The sequence below is a fragment of the Etheostoma spectabile genome, unplaced genomic scaffold (assembly GCF_008692095.1).
Source record: "Etheostoma spectabile isolate EspeVRDwgs_2016 unplaced genomic scaffold, UIUC_Espe_1.0 scaffold351, whole genome shotgun sequence".
Classification (NCBI taxonomy): Eukaryota; Metazoa; Chordata; class Actinopteri; order Perciformes; family Percidae; genus Etheostoma; species Etheostoma spectabile.
This window is the reverse complement of record NW_022605590.1, coordinates 325,213-325,616: the sequence shown is the minus strand read 5'-3', so window position 1 is coordinate 325,616 and position 404 is coordinate 325,213. Positions and strand designations below refer to the sequence as shown.

Below are 404 nucleotides of genomic sequence, written 5' to 3'. Positions count from 1 at the left end.
GTGTGTCTGTGTGTGTGTGTCTGTGTGTGTGTGTGTGTGTGTGTTTCCTCTCCAGGCGGAGGCGTACAGGAAGGTGGCGTCCGCCGTGGTCCAGAGACTCGAGGAAGTCGGCACGTAATTGATGCAAACAGGGACACACACACCGCACACGGAACGCACACACACACACACAAACAGAAACGCACAAACATTTTGCTGTCGAACGCACAATAAATTAAATCTAAAGCCCTTTTGTGTACTGTGTATGAGTACTGCAGTATCCCTGGATACATGGGATCTTCATTTAGCTGTAGACAGCCCAGGCTCCACAAACCGCAACTAAGACAAACTGCAGAGACCACATTTGTACAGTGTGTTCTGGGGACAGACAGCTAGCAGATGCATAGTCTGTCCACCAGAGGACG

The 404-nt window shown here is 50.2% G+C and overlaps 1 protein-coding gene across 1 annotated transcript in view; it reads left to right on the top strand.

The window, feature by feature from the left end:
• Positions 1-228, top strand: part of nubpl (nucleotide binding protein-like) — a 15,988-nt gene extending 15,760 nt beyond the window's left edge. The window contains 1 exon segment of the mRNA XM_032511280.1: positions 56-228. Coding sequence (XP_032367171.1) covers positions 56-118 — 63 coding nt within the window. The 3' untranslated portion in view covers positions 119-228.
• The last annotated feature ends 176 nt before the right edge of the window (positions 229-404 follow it).